At 28.4% G+C, this 18,094-nt stretch overlaps 1 protein-coding gene across 1 annotated transcript in view; it reads left to right on the plus strand.

The window, feature by feature from the left end:
* Positions 1–6,181, plus strand: part of fryb (furry homolog b (Drosophila)) — a 231,855-nt gene extending 225,674 nt beyond the window's left edge. The window contains exons 64-65 of the mRNA XM_072912548.1: positions 3,039–3,274; positions 5,776–6,181. Coding sequence (XP_072768649.1) covers positions 3,039–3,274; positions 5,776–6,034 — 495 coding nt within the window. The 3' untranslated portion in view covers positions 6,035–6,181. The remainder of the gene's footprint in view (positions 1–3,038; positions 3,275–5,775) is intronic.
* Positions 6,182–18,094: the final 11,913 nt, after the last annotated feature.

Consider the following 18,094-nt stretch of genomic DNA (forward strand, 5'->3'; position numbering starts at 1 on the left):
TATATGTAAAATATTATATACATATATGTAGTTTATATGTAAAATAATATTATGTACATTTATATGTAAAATAATATTATATACATATATGTAGTTTATATGTAAAATAATATTATATACATTTATATGTAAAATAATATTATATACATATATGTAGTTTATATGTGAAATAATATTATGTACATTTATATGTAAAATAATATTATATACATATATGTAGTTTATATGTGAAATAATATTATATACATAAATATGTAGTTTATTTGTAAAATAATATTATATACATATATTTGTAGTTTATATGTAAAATAATATTATGTACATTTATATGTAAAATAATATTATATACATATATGTAGTTTATATGTGAAATAATATTATGTACATTTATATGTAAAATAATATTATATACATATATGTAGTTTATATGTGAAATAATATTATATACATACATATGTAGTTTATTTGTAAAATAATATTATATACATATATATGTAGTTTATATGTAAAATATTATTATATACATTTGTATGTAGTTTATTTGTAAAATAATATTATATACATATATATGTAGTTTATATGTAAAATAATATTATATACATTTGTATGTAGTTTATATGTAAAATAATATTATATACATATATATGTAGTTTATATGTAAAATAATATTATATACATTTTTATGTAGTTTATATGTAAAATAATATTATATACATACATATGTAGTTTATATGTAAAATAATATTATATACATACATATGTAGTTTATATGTGAAATAATATTATATACATATATGTAGTTTATATGTGAAATAATATTATATACATATATACATATGTAGTTTATATGTGAAATAATATATACATATATATGTAGTTTATATGTAAAATATTATACACACATACTGTATATGTAGTTTATATGTAAAATAATATTATATACATATATATGTAGTTTATATGTAAAATAATATTATATACATATATATGTAGTTTATATGTAAAATAATATTATATACATATATATGTAGTTTATATGTAAAATAATATTATATACACATATATGTAGTTTATATGTAAAATAATATTATATACATATATATGTAGTTTATATGTAAAATAATATTACATACATATATATGTAGTTTATATGTAAAATAATATTATATACATATATATATGTAGTTCATATGTAAAATAATATTATATACATATATATGTAGTTTATATGTAAAATAATATATACATATATATGTAGTTTATATGTAAAATAATATATACATATATATGTAGTTTATATGTGAAATAATATTATATACATATATGTAGTTTATATGTAAAATAATATTATATACATACATATGTAGTTTATATGTGAAATAATATATACATTTATATGTAGTTTATATGTAAAATAATATTATATACATATATATGTAGTTTATATGTAAAATAATATTATATACATATATGTAGTTTATATGTAAAATAATATGATATACATATATATGTAGTTTATATGTAAGATAATATTATATACATATATGTAGTTTATATGTAAAATAATATTATATACATTTATATGTAAAATCATATTATATACATATATGTAGTTTATTTGTAAAATAATATATACATACATATGTAGTTTATATGTGAAATAATATATACATTTATATGTAGTTTATATGTAAAATAATATTATATACAGATATATGTAGTTTATATGTAAAATAATATTATATACATATGTAGTTTATATGTAAAATAATATTATATACATTTATATGTAAAATAATATTATATACATATATGTAGTTTATATGTAAAATAATATTATATACATATATATGTAGTTTGTATGTAAAATAATATTATATACATATATATGTAGTTTATATCTAAAATATTATATACATATATGTAGTTTATATGTGAAATAATATTATATACATATAGATGTAGTTTATATGTAAAATAATATTATATACATTTTTATGTAGTTTATATGTAAAATAATATTATATACATTTATATGTAGTTTATATGTAAAATAATATATACATATATATGTAGTTTATATGTAAAATAATATTATATACTTTTTTATGTAGTTTATATGTAAGATAATATTATATACATTTATATGTAGTTTATATGTAAAATAATATTATATACATATATATGTAGTTTGTATGTAAAATAATATTATTTACATATATATGTAGTTTATATCTAAAATATTATATACATATATGTAGTTTATATGTAAAATAATATTATATACATTTATATGTAAAATAATATTATATACATATATGTAGTTTATATGTAAAATAATATTATATACATACATATGTAGTTTATATGTGAAATAATATTATATACATACATATGTAGTTTATATGTGAAATAATATTATATACATATATATGTAGTTTATATGTGAAATAATATTATGTACATATATATGTAGTTTATATGTAAAATAATATTATATACATTCTTATGTAGTTTATATGTGAAATAATATTATATACATACATATGTAGTTTATATGTAAAATAATATATACATATATATGTAGTTTATATGTAAAATAATATTATATACATTTATATGTAAAATAATATTATATACATATATGTAGTTTATATGTAAAATAATATTATATACATACATATGTAGTTTATATGTAAAATAATATTATATACATATATATGTAGTTTATATGTAAAATATTATATACATATATGTAGTTTATATGTAAAATAATATTATATACATTTATATGTAAAATAATATTATATACATATATGTAGTTTATATGTAAAATAATATTATATACATATATATGTAGTTTATATGTAAAATATTATATACATATATGTAGTTTATATGTAAAATAATATTATATACATTTATATGTAAAAAAAAATGTTTTCATTAAAAAAAAGATTATCCAAATACTGTTAAGTTTCCTTTGACTCTGCATGGCGTTGAAAAGAGTTGACCAAAAAGGCTGTGTTGCGGTGTAGCTGCTCAACATGTCCCGGGAGCTGACGGAGCTGAGGAGCAGCCTGCAGGCGGCGGAGGCGGCGGTGGCCAGCGACCTGGAGCACAAACACCTGGCTCACACCCACGCGCACGCCGCCCAGCTGGCCGCCATGGTGGTCCCCAGCTTCCCGTCCTCGGAGGCGGCGGTGAAGGCGGTGCTGGAGTGCCTGAGGAACCACGAGTTCACCAAAGCGGTCCGCTACATCCAAGAGTGCAGGTGAGACCAGGGCCGGCCCGTGGCATAGGCCGTATAGGCAAATGCTAAGGGCGCCGTCCATCAGGGGGCGCCACGCCAGTGCCACAAATGTTGGAGAAAAATTTTTTTTTTAAAATGGTACTATTATTTCTAAATACAAAAAATAATCCCACGTTAATTAAAATGCAAAGTAAAGCCTATATAATAGAAATATTATTTGTTACAACATTACGAACCCCCCTCCAACCTCCCCCCCCCTCCACCAGCCCCCCCCCCCCCCCCCCCTGAGCATGATGTTAAAATGTGATATTAGCATGTAGCTCACATTATGTTTGAGTTGCTAACCGAGCATGATGTTAAAATGTGATGTTAGCATGAAGCTCACATAGCTATGCTAATATAACATGAGGTTAAAATGTGATATTAGCATGTAGCTCACATTATGTTTGAGTTGCTAACCGAGCATGATGTTAAAATGTGATGTTAGCCTGTAACTTACATATCTATGCTAATTTTGCTAACGTAGCATGTTGTTAAAATGTGATATTAGCATGTAGCTCACATAGCTATGTTTGAGTTGCTAACATAGCATGATGTTAAAATGTGATATTAGCATGTAGCTCACATTATGTTTGAGTTGCTAACTGAGCATGATGTTAAAATGTGATGTTAGCATGAAGCTCACATAGCTATGCTAATATAGCATGATGTTAAAATGTGATATTAGCATGTAGCTCACATAGCTATGTTTGAGTTGCTAACATAGCATGATGTTAAAATGTGATATTAGCATGTAGCTCACATTATGTTTGAGTTGCTAACTGAGCATGATGTTAAAATGTGATGTTAGCATGAAGCTCACATAGCTATGCTAATATAGCATGATGTTAAAATGTGATATTAGCATGTAGCCCCCCCCCCCCCCCCCCCGCACGGTGCGCCCTCTCCCTTCCCGTATCATGACTCTTTTTGGACGTCACCACATCAAAAAATCAACACAAGATGTCAAAACGGCCAAAACTGTCAGGTGCCCAGGGAAGAAAAAAGAGAAAAGAAGAGGAGGAGAAACGAGAAAAAGACAAAGAGGTAGCAGGTAGGTAACGTTAGCCTACATGAAATTATTTGTCTGTTACAGAATGTGATAGTAACCTGGCTTTTTAGCATTAAGCTAATGTTACATGATTCGGCAATTGCTAATCAATAAATAGCTAGTTCTGTTTTAACGTCGGGTTAATATTGTGGAGGGGGCTAAATTGGTATGGAAAATAATTATGTAACGTTTGGTAATTACAGTACTCCCACCTTACATTCCTCAGGGACATTTGTATTAGATCTTTTAAGCAGGTGTTTTTTGTTTACATTGTTATATTGCCTTCTGGTTAGCTAATGTTTGCCCTGCAGGTAATAGTCACTTTTCCACCCCTTTATATATTAGGTATAGTTGTAAACAATAACTAGTATCAGTTATATCAGACCACGGCAAATTAAAAATATATAAAAAAAAATATACTTATATGGCCCAATTAAAACAACCTTCCCTAGTCATGGTGCAAAGAAATATACTTATATGGCCCAATAAAAACAACCTTCCCTAGTCATGGTGCAAAAAAAATATACACTTACATGGCCCAATGAACCCCCCCCCCCCACACGGTGCGCCCTCTCCCTTCCCGTATCATGACTCTTTTTGGACGTCACCACATCAAAAAATCAACACAAGATGTCAAAACGGCCAAAACTGTCAGGTGCCCAGGGAAGAAATAAGAGAAAAGAAGAGGAGGAGAAACGAGAAAAAGACAAAGAGGTAGCAGGTAGGTAACGTTAGCCTACATGAAATTATTTGTCTGTTACAGAATGTGATAGTAACCTGGCTTTTTAGCATTAAGCTAATGTCACATGATTCGGCAATTGCTAATCAATAAATAGCTAGTTCTGTTTTAACGTCGGGTTAATATTGTGGAGGGGGCTAAATTGTTATGGAAAATAATAATGTAACGTTAGGTAATTACAGTACTCCCACCTTACATTCCTCAGGGACATTTGTATTAGATCTTTTAAGCAGGTGTTTTTTGTTTACATTGTTATTGCCTTCTGGTTAGCTAATGTTTGCCCTGCAGGTAATAGTCACTTTTCCACCCCTTTATATATTAGGTATAGTTGTCAGCCTAGTTGTTAAAGTGCACATCATTAATGTAAATTAAGCAATATGTATGTAAAAAATATTGTATTTCATATATTCATTTTTTATTTTTTGCATTCATTTATTTATTCATATTTTTTTTTATCTTGTTAACTATTCTGATTGTTAATTTGCTTTCTTTAAGTAAAAAAAAAAAGGTCAAAGACAAAGCTATTCGGTTTCTTGTGCGTATATACACTTCACTGCCGATGTGGGGGGGCGCCACCTAAAATCTTGCCTAGGGCGCCAGATTGGTTAGGGCCGGGCCTGGGTGAGACACCACCACCGCCGCCGCCTCCTCCCTCCCTCCCGCCCGCCACCTACCTCTCCTCTCGCCTTGCAGGCGGCGCTGGCCCCACGGCGTGTTTGGCGGCGGCTCGGAGAACGAGGTCCACACGCTGCTCAACGTCTACTTCCGCCACCAGACCTTGGGCCAGACCGGCACCATCGCCCTGGTGGGCTCCCGCCAGGACCTCAGCCTGATCTGCTCCAAGCTGCTGGAGCTCAACGGGGAGATCCGCGACATGATCCGCCGCGCCCAGGGCTACCGCGTGGTCACCACCTACCTCCCCGACTCCAGCGCCTCCGCCACCAGCCTCTGACGGCAGCCCGCTCCTCGCAGGTGGCCTCCGCCGCCGCCATCCTGTCTCCTCCAACCTTTTCTACACCTTCTTTTCACCCTGACTTCCTCTTCTCGTCACGCCGTCGTCCCTCCAGAGGGCGTTCTCTATCCACTGTCGCCTCACCGCCTCAAAACCCAATTTCCACCCGTGTGGGCGTACACCCCGCCCCGACCCCCACGCCTTCAGACTCCGCCCCCGAGTGAGGTGGCAAGGTGAGGCACACTGCCCTCCCCCTGAACTCACGGACCTCAAGCGTCGGCGGTAAATGCTGGACTTAACTTATTCTTAGCGCCGTCCTTCGTGCAATGTGTGACTGCAACACGCCACAGAACTATGGACACACCCGTGGTCAGTCCCGTGGCGACCCGTAGCACCTTCTAGTGTCCCCACACCGCACGACCACTGTAGCAAATTGTGTGTGTGTATGTGTGTGTGTTTTGCATTCTGAAGTGAGATAGCAACTCTCTACTCCCATCTAGTGCGAGAATATATGTTTTTCATTCTTCTAGCTATAGTGGAAAGGGGGGCCCTCACAACCTACTAACCAAACGTGGGTCCACACAAAGTAGGCAATACATGTGTGTGTGTGTGTGTGTGAAATGCTGACATTCAGCACTCAACTACTGATCGTCCCCGCCCCCCCTCACCCGTATCACGCCAGTCATGTGACCTGCATGCTGTTGCAAATATTTATTATGACACACTGAAGGAGCTTTAATGCTCATGCGGGTAACTTTGCTTTGCTTTGTGTGGGAAGGATGAGTGTGCGTGTGTGTGTGTGTGCGCATGCCAAACAAGAAGTTGCACATTTTTGAGGGAAAACAAAAAAAAAAAAAAAAAAAGAAGCTTTTTAGATGAAAAGTGTCGTTTTTTTTCCTCCACGGTGTAAATACTTTTACAGCCTCTGTGACGTGGTCCTGTGTTCTGTCCCAGCTGGTCAAAGTAAAAACTTTTAGTCCAAACTGGATTTCACGCTTGGTTCATGTCCTACTAGGCCAGGGGGGCGACGTTCCCTCTTAAGGTGCACGCCTGTGCAATTGCACACTGCTCAAGCGTCCTCTGCACACGGCAATATATATACAGGTAAAAGCCAGTAAATTAGAATATTTTGAAAAACTTGATTTATTTCAGTAATTGCATTCAAAAGGTGTAACTTGTACATTATATTTATTCATTGCACACAGACTGATGCGTTCAAATGTTTATTTCATTTAATTTTGATGATTTGAAGTGGCAACAAATGAAAATCCAAAATTCCGTGTGTCACAAAATTAGAATATTACTTAAGGCTAATACAAAAAAGGGATTTTTTAGAAATGTTGGCCAACTGAAAAGTATGAAAATGAAAAATATGAGCATGTACAATACTCAATACTTGGTTGGAGCTCCTTTTGCCTCAATTACTGCGTTAATGCGGCGTGGCATGGAGTCCATGAGTTTCTGGCACTGCTCAGGTGTTATGAGAGCCCAGGTTGCTCTGATAGTGGCCTTCAACTCTTCTGCGTTTTTGGGTCTGGCATTCTGCATCTTCCTTTTCACAATACCCCACAGATTTTCTATGGGGCTAAGGTCAGGGGAGTTGGCGGGCCAATTTAGAACAGAAATACCATGGTCCGTAAACCAGGCACAGGTAGATTTTGCGCTGTGTGCAGGCGCCAAGTCCTGTTGGAACTTGAAATCTCCATCTCCATAGAGCAGGTCAGCAGCAGGAAGCATGAAGTGCTCTAAAACTTGCTGGTAGACGGCTGCGTTGACCCTGGATCTCAGGAAACAGAGTGGACCGACACCAGCAGATGACATGGCACCCCAAACCATCACTGATGGTGGAAACTTTACACTAGACTTCAGGCAACGTGGATCCTGTGCCTCTCCTGTCTTCCTCCAGACTCTGGGACCTCGATTTCCAAAGGAAATGCAAAATTTGCATGGTTGGGTGATGGTTTGGGGTGCCATGTCATCTGCTGGTGTCGGTCCACTCTGTTTCCTGAGATCCAGGGTCAACGCAGCCGTCTACCAGCAAGTTTTAGAGCACTTCATGCTTCCTGCTGCTGACCTACATAGTTAAATGTTGTTACCCACATAGGAAAAACGAGCAGGCACCTGCAGCATATGCCACAACAGAAGAAAAAAAAAAAAAAGAGATGGACACTTTTACGGAGCGGAGAAGGGACGCCTCGCCGGGGTCCGGGACCGAGGCCCCTTCCCCCGAGAGGGCCCCACCGGGAGCCGTAGCTGAGGCGATCCGCGAGAAGGGCCCGACGCACGTCCAGGGTCACCACCGCGCCCACCGCACCGACACCCCGCCTCGTCCGCCTTCGCCGTGGCCGGCGTCACGCGCAGCAGGTAAGCAGCTTACCTGCCCGCCACCCCCGTTGCCGGGGGGAGCGTAACAGGGGTCACTCCGCGCGCAGTGCGCTCACGAAAGGGGTGGGGCTCACCCTGGTTGATATAGACAGCAGCTAGGACGGTGGCCATGGAAGTCGGAACCCGCTAAGGAGTGTGTAACAACCCACCTGCCGAATCAACTAGCCCTGAAAATGGATGGCGCTGGAGCGTCGGGCCCATATACCCGGCCGTCGCCGGCAGCGAGACGCGCTTGGAGGTGCGCTCAGCGCGGCTCCCATATGATTGCGCACTGGTGTGCGTCTGGGTCGTGACAGCGTGGCACGCGAATGTCTGTGCTGCATTGGATCAGTCTCCTTTCTTTAACAGGCAAAAGCTTTATAACCTCACTAATGCCTTGCATCGTCTATATTAGATATATAACAACGGGCGGATGGCGGGCGGATGCGGTTCTGATCAAATGTTAGATCGGGTGGATTGCGGATGGTTGACGACTTTCTGATGCGGTTGCGGATGAAATAATTGCCTATCCGCGCATCTCTAATATACATATACATATACACAATAGTATGTATTAGTGATGGGTCCGGCAACACCGATGCATCAAAGAGCAGCACTTACCAGTGAGCTGCCTCTATTTTTTAAATTGTATTTATTTACTAGCAAGCTGGTCTCGCTTTGCTCGACATTTTTCATTCTAAAAGAGACAAAACTCAAATAGAATTTGAAAACACAAGAAAATATTTGAAAGACTTGGTCTTCACTTGGAATAAGCGGTAGAAAATGGATGGATGGATGGGTCTTCACTTGTTTAAATAAATTCATTTATTTTTTTACTTTGCTTCTTATTACTTTTAGAAATACAATTTTAGAGAAAAAATACAACCTTAAAAATGATTTTAGGATTTTTAAACAAATATACCTTTTTACCTTTTAAATTTCTTCCTCTTCTTTCCTGACAATTTAAGTCAATGTTCAAGTAATTTTTTATTTTTTTTATTTTAAGGAATAATAAATATTTTAGCTTCTGGTTTTTCGACGAAGAATATTTGTGAAATATTTCTTCAAATGATTAAAATTCAAAAAATTATTCTGGCAAATCTAGAAAATCTGTAGAATCAAATTTAAATCTTATTTCAAAGTATTTTGAATTTCTTTAAAAAAATTTGTTCTGGAAAATCTAGAAGAAATACTGATGTGTCTTTGTTAGAAATATAGCTTGGTCCAATTTGTTAAATATTCTAACAAAGTGCAGATTGGATTTTAAACAATTTAAAACATGTCATCAAAATTCTAAAATGTATCTTAATCAGGAAAAATTACTAATGATGTTCCATAAATTCTTTTTTTAATTTTTTCAAAAAGATTCTTATTACTTTTAGAAATACAATTTTAGAGAAAAAATACAACCTTAAAAAAGATTTTAGGATTTTTAAACAAATATAAATGTTTACCTTTTAAATTTCTTCCTCTTCTTTCCTGACAATTTAAATCAATGTTCAAGTAATTTTAAAAAAAATGTATTTTAAAGAATAATAAATATTTTAGCTTCTGTTTTTTCGACGAAGAATATTTGTGAAATATTTCTTCAAATGATTAAAATTCAAAAAAAATTATTCTGGCAAATCTACAAAATCTGTAGAATCAAATTTAAATCTTATTTCAAAGTATTTTGAATTTCTTTTAAAAAAAATTGTTCTGGAAAATCTAGAAGAAATACTGATTTGTCTTTGTTAGAAATATAGCTTGGTCCAATTTGTTAAATATTCTAACAAAGTGCAGATTGGATTTTAACCAATTTAAAACATGTCATCAAAATTCTAAAATGTATCTTAATCAGGAAAAATTACTAATGATGTTCCATAAATTATTTTTTTAATTTTTTCAAAAAGATTCAAATTACTTTTAGAAATACAATTTTAGAGAAAAAATACAACCTTAAAAAAGATTTTAGGATTTTTAAACAAATATAAATTTTTACCTTTTAAATTTCTTCCTCTTCTTTCCTGACAATTTAAATCAATGTTCAAGTAATTTTTTTGTAAATGTATTTTAAAGAATAATAAATATTTTAGTTTCTGTTTTTTCGACGAAGAATATTTGTGAAATATTTCTTCAAACTTACTATGATTAAAATTCCAAAAAAAATATTCTGGCAAATCTAGAAAATCTGTAGAATCAAATTTAAATCTTATTTCAAAGTATTTTGAATTTCCTTTAAAATTTTTGTTCTGGAAAATCTAGAAGAAATACTGATTTGTCTTTGTTAGAAATATAGCTTGGTCCAATTTGTTAAATATTCTAACAAAGTGCAGATTGGATTTTAAGCAATTTAAAACATGTCATCACAATTCTAAAATGTATCTTAATCAGGAAAAATTACTAATGATGTTCCATAAATTCTTTTTTTAATTTTTTCAAAAAGATTCTTATTACTTTTAGAAATGCAATTTTAGAGAAAAAATACAACCTTAAAAAAGATTTTAGGATTTTTAAACAAATATACCTTTTTACCTTTTAAATTTCTTCCTCTTCTTTCCTGACAATTTAAATCAATGTTCAAGTAATTTTTTTTTTAATGTATTTTAAAGAATAATAAATATTTTAGCTTCTGTTTTTTCGACGAAGAATATTTGTGAAATATTTCTTCAAATGATTAAAATTCAAAAAAATTATTCTGGCAAATCTAGAAAATCTGTAGAATCAAATTTAAATCTTATTTCAAAGTATTTTGAATTTATTTTAAAATTTTTGTTCTGGAAAATCTAGACGAAATACTGATTTGTCTTTGTTAGAAATATAGCTTGGTCCAATTTGTTAAATATTCTAACAAAGTGCAGATTGGATTTTAAGCAATTTAAAACATGTCATCAAAATTCTAAAATGTATCTTAATCAGGAAAAATTACTAATGATGTTCCATAAATTCTTTTTTTAATTTTTTCAAAAAGATTCTTATTACTTTTAGAAATACAATTTTAGAGAAAAAATACAACCTTAAAAAAGATTTTAGGATTTTTAAACAAATATAAATTTTTACCTTTTAAATGTCTTCCTCTTCTTTCCTGACAATTTAATGTTCAAGTAATTTTTTTTTTAATGTATTTTAAAGAATAATAAATATTTTAGCTTCTGTTTTTTCGACGAAGAATATTTGTGAAATATTTCTTCAAATGATTAAAATTCAAAAAAAATTATTCTGGCAAATCTACAAAATCTGTAGAATCAAATTTAAATCTTATTTCAAAGTATTTTGAATTTCTTTTAAAAAATTTGTTCTGGAAAATCTAGAAGAAATACTGATTCGTCTTTGTTAGAAATATAGCTTGGTCCAATTTGTTAAATATTCTAACAAAGTGCAGATTGGATTTTAAGCAATTTAAAACATGTCATCAAAATTCTAAAATGTATCTTAATCAGAAAAAATGACTAATGATGTTCCATAAATTATTTTTTTAATTTTTTCAAAAAGATTCTTATTACTTTTAGAAATACAATTTTAGAGAGAAAATACAACCTTAAAAAAGATTTTAGGATTTTTAAACAAATATAAATTTTTACCTTTTAAATTTCTTCCTCTTCTTTCCTGACAATTTAAATCAATGTTCAAGTAATTTTTTTGTAAATGTATTTTAAAGAATAATAAATATTTTAGTTTCTGTTTTTTCGACGAAGAATATTTGTGAAATATTTCTTCAAACTTACTATGATTAAAATTCAAAAAAAAATATTCTGGCAAATCTAGAAAATCTGTAGAATCAAATTTAAATCTTATTTCAAAGTATTTTGAATTTCCTTTAAAATTTTTGTTCTGGAAAATCTAGAAGAAATACTGATTTGTCTTTGTTAGAAATATAGCTTGGTCCAATTTGTTAAATATTCTAACAAAGTGCAGATTGGATTTTAAGCAATTTAAAACATGTCATCACAATTCTAAAATGTATCTTAATCAGGAAAAATTACTAATGATGTTCCATAAATTCTTTTTTTAATTTTTTCAAAAAGATTCTTATTACTTTTAGAAATGCAATTTTAGAGAAAAAATACAACCTTAAAAAAGATTTTAGGATTTTTAAACAAATATACCTTTTTACCTTTTAAATTTCTTCCTCTTCTTTCCTGACAATTTAAATCAATGTTCAAGTAATTTTTTTTTAAATGTATTTTAAAGAATAATAAATATTTTAGCTTCTGTTTTTTCGACGAAGAATATTTGTGAAATATTTCTTCAAATGATTAAAATTCAAAAAAATTATTCTGGCAAATCTAGAAAATCTGTAGAATCAAATTTAAATCTTATTTCAAAGTATTTTGAATTTATTTTAAAATTGTTGTTCTGGAAAATCTAGACGAAATACTGATTTGTCTTTGTTAGAAATATAGCTTGGTCCAATTTGTTAAATATTCTAACAAAGTGCAGATTGGATTTTAAGCAATTTAAAACATGTCATCAAAATTCTAAAATGTATCTTAATCAGGAAAAATTACTAATGATGTTCCATAAATTATTTTTTTAATTTTTTCAAAAAGATTCTTATTACTTTTAGAAATACAATTTTAGAGAAAAAATACAACCTTAAAAATGATTTTAGGATTTTTAAACAAATATAAATTTTTACCTTTTAAATTTCTTCCTCTTCTTTCCTGACAATTTAAATCAATGTTCAAGTAATTTTTTTTTAATGTATTTTAAAGAATAATAAATATTTTAGCTTCTGTTTTTTCGACGAAGAATATTTGTGAAATATTTCTTCAAATTATTAAAATTCAAAAAATTATTCTGGCAAATCTACAAAATCTGTAGAATCAAATTTAAATCTTATTTCAAAGTATTTTGAATTTATTTTAAAATTGTTGTTCTGGAAAATCTAGAAGAAATACTGATTTGTCTTTGTTAGAAATATAGCTTGGTCCAATTTGTTAAATATTCTAACAAAGTGCAGATTGGATTTTAACCAATTTAAAACATGTCATCAAAATTCTAAAATGTATCTTAATCAGGAAAAATTACTAATGATGTTCCATAAATTCTTTTTTTAATTTTTTCAAAAAGATTCTTATTACTTTTAGAAATACAATTTTAGAGAAAAAATACAACCTTAAAAAAGATTTTAGGATTTTTAAACAAATATACCTTTTTACCTTTTAAATTTCTTCCTCTTCTTTCCTGACAATTTAAATCAATGTTCAAGTATTTTTTTTTTTTATTGTAAAGAATAATAAATATTTTAGCTTCTGGTTTTTCGACGAAGAATATTTGTGAAATATTTCTTCAAATGATTAAAATTCAAAAAATTATTCTGGCAAATCTAGAAAATCTGTAGAATCAAATTTAAATCTTATTTCAAAGTATTTTGAATTTCTTTTAAAATTTTTGTTCTGGAAAATCTAGAGAAAATACTGATTTGTCTTTGTTAGAAATATAGCTTGGTCCAATTTGTTCAATATTCTAACAAAGTGCAGATTGGATTTTAAGCAATTTAAAACATGTCATCAAAATTCTAAAATGTATATTAATCAGGAAAAATTACCAATGATGTTCCATAAATTATTTTTTTAAATTTTTCAAAAAGATTCTTATTACTTTTAGAAATACAATTTTAGAGAAAAAATACAACCTTAAAAAAGATTTTAGGATTTTTAAACAAATATACCTTTTTACCTTTTAAATTTCTTCCTCTTCTTTCCTGACAATTTAAATCAATGTTCAAGTAATTTTTTTATTTTTTTTTTATTGTAAAGAATAATAAATATTTTAGCTTCTGGTTTTTCGACGAAGAATATTTGTGAAATATTTCTTCAAATGATTAAAATTCAAAAAAAATTATTCTGGCAAATCTACAAAATCTGTAGAATCAAATTTAAATCTTATTTCAAAGTATTTTGAATTTCTTTTAAAAAATTTGTTCTGGAAAATCTAGAAGAAATACTGATTTGTCTTTGTTAGAAATATAGCTTGGTCCAATTTGTTAAATATTCTAACAAAGTGCAGATTGGATTTTAAGCAATTTAAAACATGTCATCAAAATTCTAAAATGTATCTTAATCAGAAAAAATGACTAATGATGTTCCATAAATTCTTTTTTTAATTTTTTCAAAAAGATTCTTATTACTTTTAGAAATACAATTTTAGAGAAAAAATACAACCTTAAAAAAGATTTTAGGATTTTTAAACAAATATAAATTTTTACCTTTTAAATTTCTTCCTCTTCTTTCCTGACAATTTAAATCAATGTTCAAGTAATTTTTTTTTAAATGTATTTTAAAGAATAATAAATATTTTAGCTTCTGTTTTTTCGACGAAGAATATTTGTGAAATATTTCTTCAAACTTACTATGATTAAAATTCAAAAAAAATATTCTGGCAAATCTAGAAAATCTGTAGAATCAAATTTAAATCTTATTTCAAAGTATTTTGAATTTCTTTTAAAATTTTTGTTCTGGAAAATCTAGAAGAAATACTGATTTGTCTTTGTTAGAAATATAGCTTGGTCCAATTTGTTAAATATTCTAACAAAGTGCAGATTGGATTTTAACCAATTTAAAACATGTCATCAAAATTCTAAAATGTATCTTAATCAGGAAAAATTACTAATGTTCCATAAATTCTTTTTTTAATTTTTTCAAAAAGATTCTTATTACTTTTAGAAATACAATTTTAGAGAAAAAATACAACCTTAAAAAAGATTTTAGGATTTTTAAACAAATATACCTTTTTACCTTTTAAATTTCTTCCTCTTCTTTCCTGACAATTTAAATCAATGTTCAAGTAATTTTTTATTTTTTTTATTGTAAAGAATAATAAATATTTTAGCTTCTGTTTTTTCGACGAAGAATATTTGTGAAATATTTCTTCAAACTTACTATGATTAAAATTCAAAAAAAAAATATTCTGGCAAATCTAGAAAATCTGTAGAATCAAATTTAAATCTTATTTCAAAGTATTTTGAATTTCCTTTAAAATTTTTGTTCTGGAAAATCTAGAAGAAATACTGATTTGTCTTTGTTAGAAATATAGCTTGGTCCAATTTGTTCAATATTCTAACAAAGTGCAGATTGGATTTTAAGCAATTTAAAACATGTCATCAAAATTCTAAAATGTATCTTAATCAGGTAAAATTACTAATGATGTTCCATAAATTATTTTTTTAATTTTTTCAAAAAGATTCTTATTACTTTTAGAAATACAATTTTAGAGAAAAAATACAACCTTAAAAAAGATTTTAGGATTTTTAAACAAATATACCTTTTTACCTTTTAAATTTCTTCCTCTTCTTTCCTGACAATTTAAATCAATGTTCAAGTAATTTTTAAAAAAATTTATTTTAAAGAATAATAAATATTTTAGCTTCTGTTTTTTCGACGAAGAATATTTGTGAAATATTTCTTCAAATGATTAAAATTCAAAAAAATTATTCTGGCAAATCTAGAAAATCTGTAGAATCAAATTTAAATCTTATTTCAAAGTATTTTGAATTTATTTTAAAATTGTTGTTCTGGAAAATCTAGAAGAAATACTGAATTGTCTTTGTTAGAAATATAGCTTGGTCCAATTTGTTAAATATTCTAACAAAGTGCAGATTGGATTTTAACCAATTTAAAACATGTCATCAAAATTCTAAAATTGATCTTAATCAGGAAAAATTACTAATGATGTTCTATAAATTATTTTTTTAATTATTTCAAAAAGATTCTTATTACTTTTAGAAATACAATTTTAGAGAAAAAATACAACCTTAAAAAAGATTTTAGGATTTTTAAACAAATATACCTTTTTACCTTTTAAATTTCTTCCTCTTCTTTCCTGACAATTTAAATCAATGTTCAAGTAATTTTTTTTTTAATGTATTTTAAAGAATAATAAATATTTTAGCTTCTGGTTTTTCGACGAAGAATATTTGTGAAATATTTCTTCAAATGATTAAAATTCAAAAAATTATTCTGGCAAATCTACAAAATCTGTAGAATCAAATTTAAATCTTATTTCAAAGTATTTTGAATTTATTTTAAAATTTTTGTTCTGGAAAATCTAGAAGAAATACTGATTTGTCTTTGTTAGAAATATAGCTTGGTCCAATTTGTTAAATATTCTAACAAAGTGCAGATTGGATTTTAAGCAATTTAAAACATGTCATCAAAATTCTAAAATGTATCTTAATCAGGAAAAATTACTAATGATGTTCCATAAATTCTTTTTTTAATTTTTTCAAAAAGATTCTTATTACTTTTAGAAATACAATTTTAGAGAAAAAATACAACCTTAAAAAAGATTTTAGGATTTTTAAACAAATATACCTTTTTACCTTTTAAATTTTATTCCTCTTCTTTCCTGACAATTTAAATCAATGTTCAAGTAATTTTTTATTTTTTTTTATTGTAAAGAATAATAAATATTTTAGCTTCTGTTTTTTCGACGAAGAATATTTGTGAAATATTTCTTCAAACTTACTATGATTAAAATTCAAAAAAATTATTCTGGCAAATCTAGAAAATCTGTAGAATCAAATTTAAATCTTATTTCAAATTATTTTGAATTTCTTTTAAAATTTTTGTTCTGGAAAATCTAGAAATACTGATTTGTCTTTGTTAGAAATATAGCTTGGTCCAATTTGTTAAATATTCTAACAAAGTGCAGATTGGATTTTAACCAATTTAAAACATGTCATCAAAATTCAAAAATTGATCTTAATCAGGAAAAATTACTAATGATGTTCCATAAATTCTTTTTTTAATTTTTTCAAAAAGATTCTTATTACTTTTAGAAATGCAATTTTAGAGAAAAAATACAACCTCAAAAAAGATTTTAGGATTTTTAAACAAATATACCTTTTTACCTTTTAAATTTCTTCCTCTTCTTTCCTGACAATTTAAATCAATGTTCAAGTAATTTTTTTTAAAATTTATTTTAAAGAATAATAAATATTTTAGCTTCTGTTTTTTCGACGAAGAATATTTGTGAAATATTTCTTCAAATGATTAAAATTCAAAAAAATTATTCTGGCAAATCTAGAAAATCTGTAGAATCAAATTTAAATCTTATTTCAAAGTATTTTGAATTTCCTTTAAAATTTTTGTTCTGGAAAATCTAGAAGAAATACTGATTTGTCTTTGTTAGAAATATAGCTTGGTCCAATTTGTTAAATATTCTAACAAAGTGCAGATTGGATTTTAAGCAATTTAAAACATGTCATCAAAATTCTAAAATGTATCTTAATCAGGAAAAATTACTAATGATGTTCCATAAATTATTTTTTTAATTTTTTCAAAAAGATTCTTATTACTTTTAGAAATACAATTTTAGAGAAAAAATACAACCTTAAAAAAGATTTTAGGATTTTTAAACAAATATACCTTTTTACCTTTTAAATTTCTTCCTCTTCTTTCCTGACAATTTAAATCAATGTTCAAGTAATTTTTTATTTTTTTTTATTGTAAAGAATAATAAATATTTTAGCTTCTGTTTTTTCGACGAAGAATATTTGTGAAATATTTCTTCAAATGATTAAAATTCAAAAAAATTATTCTGGCAAATCTAGAAAATCTGTAGAATCAAATTTAAATCTTATTTCAAAGTATTTTGAATTTCTTTTAAAAATTTTGTTCTGGAAAATCTAGAAGAAATACTGATTCGTCTTTGTTAGAAATATAGCTTGGTCCAATTTGTTAAATATTCTAACAAAGTGCAGATTGGATTTTA

The sequence above is a fragment of the Nerophis lumbriciformis genome, linkage group LG37 (genome assembly GCF_033978685.3).
Source record: "Nerophis lumbriciformis linkage group LG37, RoL_Nlum_v2.1, whole genome shotgun sequence".
In the NCBI taxonomy this organism is placed as follows: domain Eukaryota; kingdom Metazoa; phylum Chordata; class Actinopteri; order Syngnathiformes; family Syngnathidae; genus Nerophis; species Nerophis lumbriciformis.